Genomic DNA, 15,889 nt, shown 5'->3' on the forward strand with positions numbered 1-15,889 from the left:
TGTCATTTTATGTGATTTTGCTTGACCACCCTATAATCCATACCAGACCTTTCAGGTCTGGTATTGAATTTGGGGATCCCATGTTATTTATTTATTTGTTTCCATGTATAACAAAAGCAACATCATTGATGAGGGTCTGGTATATATTTTGGGGGGCCCCGTGTAATTTTTATGGGATTTTGCTTTACTACCCTATAATCCATACCAGACCTAAAAGGTCTGGTATGGATTTTGGGGATCTCATATAATTTATTTATTTGTTTCCATGCATAACAAAAGCAACATCATTGATGAGGGTCTGGTATATATTTGGGGGGGGGGGCATGTAATTTTTATGGGATTTTGCTTGACCACCCTAAAATCCATTCCAGACCCCAAAGGTCTGGTATTGATTTTGGGGATCCCGTATTATTTATAAAAAAATTTCCATGTATAACAAAAGCAACATCATTGATGAGGGTCTGGTATATATTTTGGGGGGCCCCATGTAATTTTTATGGGATTTTGCTTGACTAACCTAAAATCCATACCAGACCTCAAAGGTCTGGTATTCATTTTGGGGATCCCATGTTATCTATTTATTTTTTTCCATGTATATGTAGCGGCCATAACCAGTTGCAGGGCGGCCTTGACTTAATAGGCTTACCAATTACCTTCTCTTGGCCTGCTCTTCCACTTCTAGGGGTTCCCAGGGTTGATACCCAACGACTTGTACACTGACACAGATGAAGTCCTTTCAAAAAGGTTTTATTTTGCAGTATAACTTTCAATTAACATAGGGAACAGAGGGCATGGGTGAAGAACTCAGGCACCTTGAACTGCAGGTCTAGCAAAGTCTATATTTCTACCCAGAGAGTAGCCACTCGCAGCTGGGCACTTCAAGGCTGAACAGATCTCTAGCCAGAGATCATGGCAGTCAGCACGTTGACTCAAAACTTGAACAATCAACTAAGGGTAAACAGGAACCTTTTTCCTCCGTACCTGGAACATTGTCTCCTTTCTGGTACTGGAAAAGTGTGAATTTGTCAATGTCCTTCTCAACTCAGTAACCAGGCACTTCTCAGGATGCCACTTGCCGGCCCTCCTCCGAAGAGTCCTCCCCCGGTCACTTCCATGAGCTGCGGTGCTCCTCCAAGCCGAGAGCACACCCAGACACTTTGAATCCTCCCTCAGTTACTGCACCTCGGACCAGCCGGTTACGAGACTCAACAACAGACTGATCCCTACCCCAGACCAAGCAGGTCTATCAGGGGCCACTGACAGGAACATGTTGCGGCGTGTCGAACACCCCGTGACCGGGACCCCTCACGGGGCTACCCCAGTCCTGGAACCAGTCTAGACCACACGGGTCTCTCGAACAACTCCGGAACCCCGAACACGTGACCCACACCCCCTTAAGTACCCCTTCCCAGACTCCTCAGCGGGCCCTGACACTCCCACTGATTGACTCCGAGAAGGCCGATACCCAAACATCCAACCAGACTTGGTTCTAACCTGTCATGTGCACCTCACCGTTCACATGACCAGGCAGAACTTCCAAACACAGCCTGGCCAGACTGGTGTTAAGGCCTACCTACAAAATTAACCCTCAGAACCTTTACTGTTCTGAGGCCAAAAACTAAATTTACAGGTGTGTGACATTTGATCCCAAATGTGATCTGCTACATATAACAAAAGCAACATCATTGATGAGGGTCTGGTATATATTTTGGGAGGCCCTTGTTGCATTTTTCACAAAAAAATAATGAATCTTGCAGGGAAAAGTAAATTAACGGCTAATTAACCACTTGCCGACCGCCGCACGACGATGTACGTCGACAGAATGGCACGGGCAGGCATAAGGGCTTACATGTACGTCCTTGCCTGCCCGCGGGTCGGGGGCCCGATCGGGCCCCCGCCCGGTGCCTGCGGCGGTCGGTATTCGTTCGGGAGCGATCCCGGATGAGGGGACGGCCATTCATTCATGGCCACCCCCTCGCGATCGCTCCCGACGAATGAAAATGTCCGGTGACATCACTTCCTCTCCTGTAATGTAAACACAGGAGAGGAAGTGATGTATTCTCTCCTCCGTGTCGGTATTTTTCGTTCCGGTGTAGTGTCACATTATGCTGCCTATCACAGGATGCTGCGGAAGTGACGTTTCCGCTAGAAATTGCGTACTGCGCATGCGCCGTGCGTTCCAAACGCTAGCGCCGTGCGTTCCAACATATGTTCGGCAATACAGTTAAGCAAAAGCATCAAAGAATGTTACGGAAGTGACGTTTAGCGTGCGTTCCAAACGCTAGCGCCGTGCGTTCCAACATATGTTCGGCAATACAGTTAAGCAAAAGCATCACAGAATGTTACGGAAGTGACTGTGCAGACAACACAAACACTGGGCGTTACAACACCAATACTTCCCTTGTTACCTCGGATCAGTTTTTAAATAACCATGCTGATTATGGAGTGCTGGGACTTGTAGTGCCTATGCTAAGCTACGTGTGCTGTTAGGTTATGGAGTGCTGGGACTTGTAGTGCCTATGCTGAGCTACGTGCGGTCTTCGGTTATGGAGTGCTGGGACTTGTAGTGCCTATGCTGAGCTACGTGCGGTCTTCGGTTATGGAGTGCTGGGACTTGTAGTGCCTATGCTGAGCTACGTGCGGTCTTCGGTTATGGAGTGCTGGGACTTGTAGTGCCTATGCTGAGCTACGTGCGGTCTTCGGTTATGGAGTGCTGGGACTTGTAGTGCCTATGCTGAGCTACGTGTGGTATTAGGTTCTGGATTGCTGGGACTTGTAGTGCCTATGCTGAGCTACGTGTGCTGTTAGGTTCTGGATTGCTGGGACTTGTAGTGCCTATGCTGAGCAACGTGCGGTCTTAGGTTCTGCATTGCTGGGACTTGTAGTGCCTATCCTGAGCTACATGCTTCAATGTTCAGTGTCCTCATCCCTATCCCCGAGCTTTAATGTTCAGTGTCCTCATCCTTATCCACCAGCTTCAATGTTCAGTGTCCTCATCCTTATCCCCGAGCTTCAATGTTCAGTGTCCTCATCCCTATCCCCGAGCTTCAATGTTCAGTGTCCTCATCCCTATCCCCCTGCTTCAATGTCTTCATCCTTATCCCCCTGCTTCGATGAGGACACTGAACATTGAAGCATGGGGATAAGGATGAGGACACTGAACATTGAAGCTGGTGGATAAGGATGAGGACACTGAACATTGAAGCTCGGGGATAAGGATGACGACACTGAACATTGAAGCTCGGGGATAAGGATGAGGTCACTGAACATTGAAGCTCGGGGATCGGGATGAGGACACTGAACATTGAAGCTCAGGGATAGGGATGAGGACACTGAACATTGAAGCATGGGGATAAGGATGAGGACACTGAACATTGAAGCAGGGGGATAGGGATGAGGACACTGAACATTGAAGCTTGCGGATAGGGATGAGGACACTGAACATTGAAGCTCAGGGATAAGGATGAGGACACTGAAAATTGAAGCATGGGGATAGGGATGAGGACACTGAACATTGAAGCAGGGGGATAGGGATGAGGACACTGAACATTGAAGCTCGGGGATAAGGATGAGGACACTGAAAATTGAAGCATGGGGATAGGGATGAGGACACTGAAGCTCGGGGATAAGGATGGGGACACTGAACATTGAAGCTCGGGGATAGGGATGAGGACACTGAACATTGAAGCATGTAGCTCAGGATAGGCACTACAAGTCCCAGCAATGCAAAACCTACTAGGTAACAAGGGAAGTATTAGTGTTGTAACGAACGGCCCAGTGTTTGTGTTGTGTGTAACATCACTTCCGTAACATTATGTGATGGTTCCGCTGAACTGTATTGCCGAAACTATGTTGGAACGCACGGCGCGAGTGTTTGGAACGCATCGCGCATGTGCAGTATGCAATTTCTGGCGGCAACGTCACTTCCGCAGCATCCTGTGATAGGCAGCAAAATGTGACACTACACCGCACGTAGCTCAGCATAGGCACTACAAGTCCCAGCACTCCATAACCGAAGACCGCACGTAGCTCAGCATAGGCACTACAAGTCCCAGCACTCCATAACCGAAGACCGCACGTAGCTCAGCATAGGCACTACAAGTCCCAGCAATCCAGAACCTAACACCACACGTAGCTCAGGATAGGCACTACAAGTCCCAGCACTCCATAACCGAAGACCGCACGTAGCTCAGCATAGGCACTACAAGTCCCAGCACTCCCTAATCTAACAGCACACCTAGCTCAGCATGGTTATTTAAAAACTGATCCGAGGTAACAAGGGAAGTATTGGTGTTGTAACGCCCAGTGTTTGTGTTGTCTGCACAGTCACTTCCGTAACATTATGCGATGGTTTCGCTGGTTCAAAAGTTAAACGTCACTTCCGTAACATTCTGTGATGCTTTTGCTTAACTGTATTGCCGAACATATGTTGGAACGCACAGCGCTAGCGTTTGGAACGCACGGCGCATGCGCAGTACGCAATTTCTGGCGGAAACGTCACTTCCGCAGCATCCTGTGATAGGCAGCATAATGTGACACTACACCTGTTCTCCAGTCTTCCATGACTCCGCTGCCTCCATGTTTGTTAAGGGCAACTCCTGCTTTGGCTGTGTAGTGTCACATTATGCTGCCTATCACAGGATGCTGCGGAAGTGACGTTGCCGCCAGAAATTGCATACTGCACATGCGCGATGCGTTCCAAACACTCGCGCCGTGCGTTCCAACATAGTTTCGGCAATACAGTTCAGCGGAACCATCACATAATGTTACGGAAGTGATGTTACACGCAACACAAACACTGGGCCGTTCGTTACAACACTAATACTTCCCCTTGTTACCTAATAGGTTTTGCATTGCTGGGACTTGTAGTGCCTATCCTGAGCTACATGCTTCAATGTTCAGTGTCCTCATCCCTATCCCCGAGCTTCAATGTTCAGTGTCCTCATCCTTATCCCCGAGCTTCAGTGTCCTCATCCCTATCCCCATGCTTCAATTTTCAGTGTCCTCATCCTTATCCCCATGCTTCAATGTTCAGTGTCCTCATCCCTATCCCCATGCTTCAATTTTCAGTGTCCTCATCCTTATCCCCGAGCTTCAATGTTCAGTGTCCTCATCCCTATCCGCAAGCTTCAATGTTCAGTGTCCTCATCCCTATCCCCCTGCTTCAATGTTCAGTGTCCTCATCCTTATCCCCATGCTTCAATGTTCAGTGTCCTCATCCCTATCCCTGAGCTTCAATGTTCAGTGTCCTCATCCCGATCCCCGAGCTTCAATGTTCAGTGACCTCATCCTTATCCCCGAGCTTCAATGTTCAGTGTCGTCATCCTTATCCCCGAGCTTCAATGTTCAGTGTCCTCATCCTTATCCACCAGCTTCAATGTTCAGTGTCCTCATCCTTATCCCCATGCTTCAATGTTCAGTGTCCTCATCAAAGCAGGGGGATAAGGATGAGGACATTGAAGCAGGGGGATAGGGATGAGGACACTGAACATTGAAGCTCGGGGATAGGGATGAGGACACTGAACATTGAAGCTCGGGGATAAGGATGAGGACACTGAACATTGAAGCTGGTGGATAAGGATGAGGACACTGAACATTGAAGCTCAGGGATAAGGATGAGGACACTGAACATTGAAGCTCGGGGATAAGGATGAGGACACTGAACATTAAAGCTCGGGGATAGGGATGAGGACACTGAACATTGAAGCATGTAGCTCAGGATAGGCACTACAAGTCCCAGCAATCCAGAACCTAACACCACACGTAGCTCAGCATAGGCACTACAAGTCCCAGCACTCCATAACCGAAGACCGCACGTAGCTCAGCATAGGCACTACAAGTCCCAGCATTCCATAACCGAAGACCGCACGTAGCTCAGCATAGGCACTACAAGTCCCAGCACTCCATAACCTAACAGCACACGTAGCTCAGCATAGGCACTACAAGTCCCAGCACTCCATAATCAGCATGGTTATTTAAAAACTGATCCGAGGTAACAAGGGAAGTATTGGTGTTGTAACGCCCAGTGTTTGTGTTGTCTGCACAGTCACTTCCGTAACATTCTGTGATGCTTTTGCTTAACTGTATTGCCGAACATATGTTGGAACGCACGGCGCTAGCGTTTGGAACGCACGCTAAACGTCACTTCCGTAACATTCTTTGATGCTTTTGCTTAACTGTATTGCCGAACATATGTTGGAACGCACGGCGCTAGCGTTTGGAACGCACGGCGCATGCGCAGTACGCAATTTCTGGCGGAAACGTCACTTCCGCAGCATCCTGTGATAGGCAGCATAATGTGACACTACACCGGCACCGAGGAGAGAGCATCGGTGAGTTGCACAAGCACTACACTACACAGTAGAACATGCCAGGCACACTCACACCCCCCCTTTACCCCCCGATCACCCCCCAATTACCCCTGCCCCCCCAGTCATAGTGACACCAATTGCTTTTTTTTTTTTTTTTTTTGCATTGGTGTCATTTGTGACTGTAATAACTGTTAGGGCAGTTAGGGTTAGCCCCCTTTAGTTCTAATGTGCCCCCCCTAACCCCCCCAATAAAGGTTTAACCCCGTAATCACCCCCCGTCGCCAGTGTCACTAAGGCTGGGTTCACATTGCAGCGGTTTATGAGAACGAATGTGATTCGCACCGCACTGCAGTGCAAATCACATCCGATCTCTGTGCGATTCAAATTCAGCCATACAGATAGTATGGCTGAATTCGTGTCGCACCCGCCGCACCCGCCGCACCCGCCGCACCCGCCGCAAATTCGCACGGGACCCTTTTTTTGGCCCGCAGCAGAATCGGATCGCATGGGTGTTCACACCATGCGATCCGAGTTTGCAGATCGCACTGCAATATGCGAACTGATCTGGGGGTGTCATTAACATTTCACTGACACTCCCAGCAGTTCGCATAGGGCAGTGTGAACTGCCGCCGGGAGGCATGCGATGCGGGAACCCGCCGCGGATTCGTGGCGTTCCCGCATCGCTCCAGTGTGAACCCAGCCTAATAAGCGATCATTTTTCTGATCGCTGTATTAGTGTCACAGGTGACGCTAGTTAGGCAGGTAGGTATTTAGGTTCGCCGCAGCTTTTTATAGCGCCAGGGACCCCCATATACTACCGCATAAAGCCCCCTGATTGCCCCCTAGTTAACCCTTTCACCAGTGATCACCATATAACTGTTACAGGTGACGCTGGTTGGTTAGTTATTTTTTTATAGTTTCAGGGCACCCGCCATTTATTACCTAATAAAGGTTTAACCCCCTGATCACCCGGCGGGTGTCATTTGTGACTGTAATAACTGTTAGGGCAGTTAGGGTTAGCCCCCTTTAGTTCTAAGGTACCCCCCTAACCCCCCCAATAAAGGTTTAACCCTGTGATCACCCCCCGTCGCCAGTGTCACTAAGGCTGGGTTCACATTGCAGCGGTTTATGAGAACGGATGTGATTCGCACCGCACTGCAGTGCAAATCACATCCGATCTCTGTGCGATTCGAGTTCAGCTATACAGATAGTATGGCTGAATTCGTGTCGCACCCGCCGCACCCGCCGCAAACTCGCACGGGACCCTTTTTTTGGTCCGCAGCAGAATCGGATCGCATGGGTGTTCACACCATGCGATCCGAGTTTGCAGATCGCACTGCGATATGCAAACTGATCTGGGGGTGTCATTAACATTTCACTGACACTCCCAGCAGTTCGCATAGGGCAGTGTGAACTGCCGCCGGGAGGCATGCGATGCGGGAACCCGCCGCGCATTCGTGGCGTTCCCGCATCGCTCCAGTGTGAACCCAGCCTAATAAGCGATCGTTTTTCTGATCGCTGTATTAGTGTCACAGGTGACGCTAGTTAGGCAGGTAGGTATTTAGGTTCGCCGCAGCTTTTTATAGCGCCAGGGACCCCCATATACTACCGCATAAAGCCCCCTGATTGCCCCCTAGTTGACCCTTTCACCAGTGATCACCATATAACTGTTACAGGTGACGCTGGTTGGTTAGTTATTTTTTTTATAGTTTCAGGGCACCCGCCATTTATTACCTAGTCTCACTAGTGTACCCCTAAATTTAGGGGTGTCTACTTTCCAAAATGGGGTCATTTGGGGGGGGTTTGTGCCATCTTGGCATTTTATGGCCTTCAAAACTGTAACGCCCTTAGAAATCCTGAAGGCAGTGCTTGGTTTTCGGGGCCCCGTACGCGGCTAGGCTCCCAAAAAGTCCCACATATGTGGTATCCCCGTACTCAGGAGAAGCAGCAGAATTTATTTTGGGGTGTCATTTCACATATGCCCATAGCATGTGTGAGCAATATATCATTTAGTGACAACTTTGTGTAAAAAAAAAAAAAAAAATTATTTTTTGTCATTATTCAATCGCTTGAGGTAAAAAAATAAAATATTCAATGGGCTCAACATGCCACTTATCAATTTCCTTAGGGTGTCTACTTTCCAAAATGGGGTCATTTGGGGGGGTTTTGTACTGCCCTGCCATTTTAGCACCTCAAGAAATGAGATAGGCAGTCGTAAACTAAAAGCTGCGTAAATTCCAGAAAACGTACCTTAGTTTGTAGATGTGACAACTTTTGCGCAAACCAATAAATATACAATTATTGACTTTTTTTTTACCAAAGACATGTGGCTGAATACATTTTGGCCTAAATGTATGACTAAAATTGAGTTTATTGGATTTTTCTAATAACAAAAAGTAGAAAATATCATTTTTTTTTCAAAATTTGCGGTCTTTTTACGTTTATATCGCAAAAAATAAAAATCGCAGAGGCAATCAAATACCATCAAAAGAAAGCTCTATTTGTGGGAAGAAAAGGACGCAAATTTTGTTTGGGTACAACATTGCATGACCGCGCAATTACCAGTTAAAGCAGCGCAGTGCCAAATTGTAAAAAGACCTCTGGTCATTTACCAGCAAAATGGTCCGGTCTGAAGGTGGTTAAACTGCTTTTATTCCTTTGTAAAAGTCACTTTCGCTATACTACTTTGTTTATCTTGTGGAGATGTACCACTGCACAGGCAGGTTTAGGGGAGACTCCAAGCAAGTTTTCTTAAAGAAATAGTGATTGTTAATGTTACACTTTCATCTGAGTGAGTGGAATAAAACTTCTATGGGGCCACGGTACATCTCCTGAGGGACCACACCAACCTCATTCCAGAAAATGAGAAGAGCACTTTGACATTCTAATCTCTGTCACCAGACCATTCATTCCAACAACAATCTTACCATAAAATGATATATGCATTTAAAAATGCATACTATTTTCTGGTGAAATCCTCCCTCGTGTAGATATCCAAATGCCCTGAGACTGCTGTTGGGTGACGCCATCTTGTAGACTCAACTTCCACTCTATAGTATTCCTCTTCCCTCCTTCCCCTGTAGCCATAATACCATACGTCATATGCCATACATAAAACATTCCCCGAAGTGTTTAGCGGTAATATGACATATGGAAATGTAACTTTTATCACCCAGAGAGCAGCCGGGGCCCCGTTCAACTGAAATCTTTATAACACTGGGGGCCACAAAGGAGGAGCGAGAGGAACGTATGTAGACCAAACTTGGACCATTGGTCCAGTCTGCAGACCCAACAACTTCTCCATGTTTAAAATATTTTACAAATAGAAAACACTTGTATTTTCTGTTAAATGATAGAAGTCGGAGTGGGGGATCTCCTGATGATAATATTATCTGTAGGAAGACATTCCCCTTTCCTGTCTCAGGAATTCGGGAGGAGAACACACAGAGTACATGGAGCTCCTGATGTTATATCTCAGCTCTTAGCCCTTGTACACATGGTCGGACATTCCGACGGAAAATGTCCGATCGGACCGTGTTGTCGGATAATCAGACTGTGTGTGGGCTCCATCGGACTGTTTCCGTCGGAATATCCAACGGACAAAGTCTTTAGAGCTGGGCTATAAAACTTTGATCCGATCGGACTTTGTCCGATTGTGTGTAGAGAATTCTGATCGGACAAAGTGCCACGCATGCTCAGATCAAATTCCTAGACCAAAGCTATTGGCTACTAGCCTGAACGTAGTCCCGTCGTAAGGAAAAAACGTCATCACGTTTAGAATGATCGGATTTTCCGACAACTTTGTCCAACCGTGTGTATGCAGCACCGGTTTCGGACAAAATCCGTCGGACTAAATCCTACGGATTTTGTTGTCGGAATGTCCGACCGTGTGTACAAGGGCTTATACAGACACGAACACTGGAAGAATACTGGGGACCCCACACATTACAGGATGGAGACCAACCAAGTTATAATCCGGGCTGGTGGGGACAATGTACTACCGATGGGTTCTCTTCATCCACCAATGTCCTCCATATATGAATCAGACTTGGAGGGAATGTAATGTTGTTGTACAGATGTTCTTTGTTCAATTATAATGTTCAGGACTATAAATTATTGCTTTATAATACGTTTCTAAATATTTTTATTCAGACCAATAAGAAGTATTGTGATATGTTAATTATTTATATTTGGCCAGTGCAGCCAGCAGGTGACACCGATGGGTCCATTTTCCAACTAAAGCCCCATACACACTATCGGTTTTTCAGCTGAGTTTTTCCTTCAGGTTTACCAAAACCATGTAGTAGAAGGGCCTGCCTGATTGCATACACATTGAAACTCCTAAGGTTTGACCTCATATTATATGGTTTTGGTAAATCTGAAGGAAAAACTCAGCAGAAAAACTATAGTGTGTATGGGGCTTAACCTATGACCAATGTATCCCAGATATCCTCATTTCTCCCCTGACATCCTATTTACCAAAACCACCCTTTCCCATTTTCCTTTTCCTTTACCTTCTTACCCAAAATAAATAGGCAACACGGGAGTTTGGAGTGTAACTGGCCATAGCAGGCTTTTATTAACAAATATTTAAATCAATATAAAATTAACCTCAATTAACATATATACAACCTTTTTACGACGGTATTTTTACTCCCAGTCTGTTGGTCTTTGACAGCACCCCGAAGTTCATCTTTTCCACTTAAACACTTACCACCAGTACACTGCGGGACCAACTTTTACCATACCAGGCCTCTGGCCGTTTATCAGCCCCCTTACCCGCAGTGCAACCATCCCGTATTCCAGCCTACCCTTCCGCTGGAATACACCAAAAGGGTGCACATACCAGGGCTGGACTGGGACAAAAATTTGGCCCTGGACTTCATCCAGACCAGCCCACTTTAATTTTGCAAACAAGCACAAAAACAGTTTATAAAACTATACGCAATTGTGCAAAAAAAAACATAAGTAGTATAACATAAGGAATCCTCATTAACCTCTTTTATTATTTCACTTATTCTCCTCTGTATTTTTCTCATCTTTCTCACATCACTGCGTGAAGTTGAGGGCAAGCCACGCGGCCATTACTTTGTCACTGAAACCGGCCCACTGAGCCATCGGCCCACCGGGAAACTCCCTGTAGTCCCAATGGTCAGTACATGCCTGGCACATACCACCTATGAGCCCCCCCCCCCCCCCCACCATTCCATCCCATCAGTTTACTTGCCACCATCAAAGACCAAAGACACCACCGCTACCACTGCTATGATGACCCGAATTCCAGAAACCTGTAAAAAAAGAACACAAACAACGAACAAACGAAAACCTTCAAGACAATCCCCCAATATCCGGAGGGTGGGTGGGAAACTCTGGTTGTCTCCTACACTCTCCTTCTCTCTGCTTCCCCTCTTTATAGCACTCCTCACCCCCCAACATTAATCCCAGCCTGCTTCTCCTCCCTTCCTTACTCTTCAAACTTTAACCCCTTGTTCCTCTACTAGTCACCTTTGTCATGCCCGGCCCTCCATTATTTCTTTTCTCTTTCATTTTATTTCGGGCCTCTCCTTCTTCTTTGTCCTGTGAACATTGTAATTTGATTTCCTGCTATCCAGACCACAGATGGAGGAGTCAGAGGAAGGACACCCCTCTACCTGTCTCTGCCCCCCCCCCCTTGTCTCTGTATGGGGGGAACAAGTAGAGGGAGACAGTCCACAAGTGACCAGCTAGTGCCGGGTTGTCTTATTGGAAACACAACGTCATGGAAGAGATCTGTATTAAATGGTTATTTCTAATATGAAAATTTCATACAAGTAATAAGAAAAGTGACATAAAAGATCAGATTATAAATCTGTAAATATTCAAAAAAAAAATGTATAAAACAACCAAAAGTCATTATAGATTATCATTCAGCATTTTATATTCGGGTAAAATGAAAATAAACACAACAAGAAATTCCCCGGCTGTGACTTCCATTACACCTGTACTGAGGGGAATATGGAGGGGCCATTGCTGGACGTCTTCTGAAAATGCTATTCTCCTGGCTGTCTGAGGACTCGGTATTTGGGGACACTGACCTGGAACAATCATTCCGATCAGGAAATCAGAGTTAAGTCAGAACTCCGAGTCTAAATACTTGTTCCGGGTCACTGACATAGAAAGTACAGAAGCCATTAGATCAGAATGACAGCCAGGGAACTAGTATTCTTTAGAAGTAGTTATCAGTGGCGGCCACCATACTTCCTCCATACAGATTCCTATAATACAATTGTGTAGGATGCAGACAGGTTAGTGTGTGATGATATATTAGCAGTATGTGTCTCCTTTTTATGTCCTGTACATCCTGGGGAAGGTGAGAGCTCTATGCAGCTCTGTACACACATACCCCGGGTTATACCGCTCCCAGGGGCGGACTGACCATTCGGGCACTGGGGCACTGCCCGAGGGCCCCAAGCCACTAAGGGGCCCCATCAGGGACAGTATGTAAAAATCTGTGTTTTTTTTTTTTTTCAAATCACAAGATTATAGCTGCCCCCGCCTCTCCAGTACCTTTTCAGTGTGTGTATGTGTATTCTGTGTGTGTATACTGTGTGTGTATTATGTGTGTGTCTGTGTGTGTGTGTATACTGTGTGGCCCCATAATCTATTGCTTGAGGGCTCCATAATCTCCTATTGCCTGGGGGTCCCATCATCTCCTATTGCCCAGGGGCCCCATAATCTTCTCCTGTTGCCCGGGGGCCCCATAATCTCCTGTTGCCCAGGGACCCCATGAGTTGTCAGTCTGCCTCTGACCGCTCCTCTTCCTCCGCCCCTCCCCCAACATGCTCTATTGTCACCCTTCACCCCTCCCCTCCCCCGATCTCCATGAGTCCTCCCAGTACAGACAGAGCTCATCACCCCCTCAGCATCGACCAGCCTCTAACTATGTCCTATAACATGTCCGGGTCCGTGCGGTTTGTAAACTTTGGGCGTCCTGTCAGTAAATTTCACTCCGGGAGTTGGCAACACTTATGGTAACTACAGCCAGATAGCATAACCCCTGTCAGTTTGCATTGCCGTTAATCTCACATTGTGGAGATTTTCCTTCACTTCCTTCACTTCCTGCTCCATAGCCAAAACAGGAAGTGACAAGAAATCCCTCCAAAGTGAGGGAATCCCTGGCTGTCATCAGAACTAGTGTCCCTATTAGAAGATTTTCCCTTTTTTCTGTGCTCGTGAAAACCCAAAGTTTGGGATTCACTTTTCCTTTCTGTGATAATGGTCACCAGGACAAAAGAGGGTACATCTTTGGGACACAGACAGCAATAACAACCTTACAGGGCTCCAACCCCTCTGCACTCCACCCACTACTAAAAACGCGGTGTCTACTTTTACTTAAACAAAGAAAAAATATACTAGATAAGCTTGAGATAGATCACACCCCTTCCTGGCCAAAATAAATAAAGCCTTTATACTATGATTGGACAGTTATTACAGCTAATCACAGTGAGCTGAGATAAAGAAGAAAATACTGCAGGACTATTGACTAAATATTCCACAAATCCCACCCCCCTCTGTGTGATGTCATTAGTCTCTGGGCGGAGTTCACATATCCCTCAAATCCCCCCCCATATCTTTATACAACCTCCCCCTACCCATATCCCAGCATGGAGGGGCTCAGTGAAGGTGGTGGTGAAGGTGTGGAGATGTCGGATCGGGTCACACAGATGATAAAAGGAGATCCGTCCGGCATCATAATCCAGATATATCCCGACTCTCTTACTGGGGGTACTAGCAAATAAGGGGATCCATTTACTGTCATGTATCACCTCATACCGATTACCATTCCTGCCCAAACCCCAGGACTTGTTATTATATCCAACCCCTGACTCCAATTCTCTCCTGTCTATACTGGGGTAACACATCCCGACTATCCATCCATCTGATCCCCCGACATCCACTTCCCAGTAATGTCTCCCTGAGGAGAAACTCTGAGAACTCAACACTTGAGAATAACCCTGAAATCTCTCCGGTGTTTCTGGACGATTCTGATATATATCTGACCTGGATACAGTTTTCCTGTCATCTGATATATGGAGATAATTATGAGCTGTATTTACATCCAGTAATATGTCTGCAGCTCCCTGTATATAGAAGTATACATTTATGTCTGTTATTATATCAGATAAACCTGTGTATAAGACCCCATCTCCATCCAGACCCCCTACATCATGGAGGAGCTCCTCATGTCTCTCTCTGTCCTCATTATCTCCATCCTCAGTATCACACAAGTCACCTGTGTCTGATTCCTGTAAGACAGTCAGTGGATCCGTCACGTTACACAGCTCCTCAATGTGACGCAACTTCCTGGACAGCTCCTCCTTCTTTTTTTCAAGATCCTGAAAGAAATACGAAATGGACAGAGAGACCCTCTCAGCCCACCCAGAGATCTCCTTCAGGACTGTCTTCTCCAAGTCTTCCAGACGTCTCCTGAGATTTCTAAACAGGACAGTGACTCTCTCGGTGTCACCAGCTGCTTTTCCTTCTACTTTCCTCCTGTGTTCCTGCAGACTCTGGACTCTTTCCTCCGTCTCCTCTCTCTTTGTCAGAAGTTTCTGCAGAACATTCCTCAGTGTCTCCTTCTTCTTCTCAGAAGCCTCATCCAGTGACTCCATCTCATGTCCTTTATGTCCTCCAATCATACAACAAGACACACAGATACAGGTATTATCCTCAGTGCAGTAATACTCCAGGATCTTCTTATGGACGGAGCATTTCCTGCTCTCTATGGACAAGGTGGGGTCACATAAGACGTGTTCTGGGGACTTTTTGTGGACTCTCAAGTGTTTATCACATAGCGAAACCTCACAGAGCAGACAGGATCTAACAGCAGGTACAGGAGAGTCCACACAGTAAGTACAGAAGACCCCGGACTCCTCCAGATCTGGCTGAGCAGACAGGAACTTCTCCACTATGTTACGTAGTGTTATGTTCCTCTGCAGTGCAGGACGATCCGGAAACTTCTCTCTGCATTCAGGACAGGAATATCCTCCAGACCCCTCCTGCATATCCAGAACACGATCAATACAGACCCGGCAGAAGTTGTGTCCACATCTCAGGTTTACAGGATCTGTATAAATGTTCAGACAGATGGAACATTCTAGCTCAGCTCTCAGATCAGCAGATGCCATCGCTGACAGCAGAAGAGAGAAAAGACCAAGAAAGCCTCTGATGCTGGGGAGGAAATGAATGCCGTTGGACCAGTGTCAGAATGCAGCCGGGTGTGTCCTCATTTAGAGGGCGAGACTGAGTGGTGATGTGAACTAAATGCATATGTTTAAAGTGTTATTAAATTTAAAATAACAAACATGTCTCTACTGACCTGCTTTGTGCAATACTTTTGTACAGAGAAGCCCAGATCCTCTTCTTCTGTAGACCCTCACCAGTGCTCCAAGCCTCTCCTTTTCAGTGGGTGCCCCCACTGAAAGCTGCTTTCCATGGGAGCATCCTTGCATGCTTCTCCCCAAGCCACCCTGTCTGTGTCTGACAAGCCCCACTCCCATGTCACAACATTTGATTGACAGCTGCAGGAGCCAATGGCT

The 15,889-nt window shown here is 46.8% G+C and overlaps 1 protein-coding gene across 1 annotated transcript; it reads right to left on the bottom strand.

Annotated features, from left to right (window-relative positions):
• Positions 1-13,888: 13,888 nt before the first annotated feature.
• LOC143964164 (E3 ubiquitin/ISG15 ligase TRIM25-like) lies at positions 13,889-15,487 on the bottom strand. The gene has a single exon (XM_077473868.1). The coding sequence runs from the start codon at positions 15,476-15,478 to the stop codon at positions 13,904-13,906; it is 1,575 nt and encodes a 524-aa protein (XP_077329994.1). The 5' UTR covers positions 15,479-15,487; the 3' UTR covers positions 13,889-13,903.
• Positions 15,488-15,889: the final 402 nt, after the last annotated feature.

This window comes from Lithobates pipiens, unplaced genomic scaffold (genome assembly GCF_037356315.1).
Source record: "Lithobates pipiens isolate NorthernLeopardFrog02 unplaced genomic scaffold, aLitPip1_a1.2 Scaffold_8, whole genome shotgun sequence".
NCBI lineage: Eukaryota > Metazoa > Chordata > Amphibia > Anura > Ranidae > Lithobates > Lithobates pipiens.